The 693-nt window shown below is 49.9% G+C and overlaps 1 protein-coding gene across 1 annotated transcript in view; it reads right to left on the bottom strand.

Moving 5' to 3' along the window:
- The window catches only part of LOC112486342 (uncharacterized), a 19893-nt gene extending 19476 nt beyond the window's left edge, over positions 1-417 (bottom strand). Inside the window, 1 exon segment of the mRNA XM_025052717.1 lies at positions 230-417. Within this exon segment, the coding sequence (XP_024908485.1) occupies positions 230-417 (188 nt within the window).
- Between the last annotated feature and the right edge of the window lie 276 nt (positions 418-693).

Raw genomic sequence — 693 nt, 5'->3', positions numbered from 1 at the left:
CTAAGGTTCTGATAGGGCCAGGGATATAGAAGAAGTCCAGGGCATAGTCGATGAGTTGATGGGGGATGGATCCGTATGCGTTCGCAAGGTCCAGCCATACCACATGCAGGTCACCTTTTTCGCCTTTTGCTCTCTGGATCTACTCCCAGCTGACTGCAGTCAGACTGAGTGTTCCACACACCCTGGGAATCCTGGTACACCTGCTTTCTAGCAGCTGATGTCAATGTACCTGTTGCTAGTCAGGTAGCTGGTCAGCCTCTTGGCCCGTACGGAGAAAAAGATCTTTCCTTCGACATTCAGGAGCGCGATGCTCCTGAACTGACTGATGGTGGTGGATATTGCCTCCTTTGGGATAAAAACTGTGACTGCCCTTTGCCACTCTGAGGGGATGACATGGTTCTTCCAGGCCACCCTCATGAGGTTCCACAAAAGTTTCTGGACCCTTGGGCAATACTTGTACAGTTTGTAAGATATCCCATTGGGGCCTGGGGCTGAGGCTGCTCTTGAAAAGATGTGATGTTCGACGGAGGAGTAATTAAAGCCAGAGCAGAGAAAGGAGAAGACAATGTAATCTTCATGTCACGTGGTTTTTGAGGCAGAACCACAATCAGTCTTCTGAACAGCCTTGTCTGCACAAGTTACAAGTCCCGTCTGTCCGTCCAGTGTAGCTGTGACAGCTTCAAGAGGGATGAA

The sequence above is a fragment of the Cynoglossus semilaevis genome, chromosome W (assembly GCF_000523025.1).
Source record: "Cynoglossus semilaevis isolate Cse_v1.0 chromosome W, Cse_v1.0, whole genome shotgun sequence".
In the NCBI taxonomy this organism is placed as follows: domain Eukaryota; kingdom Metazoa; phylum Chordata; class Actinopteri; order Pleuronectiformes; family Cynoglossidae; genus Cynoglossus; species Cynoglossus semilaevis.
The sequence above is the reverse complement of the archived record's forward strand: the minus strand, read 5'-3'. Positions and strand labels throughout refer to the sequence as shown.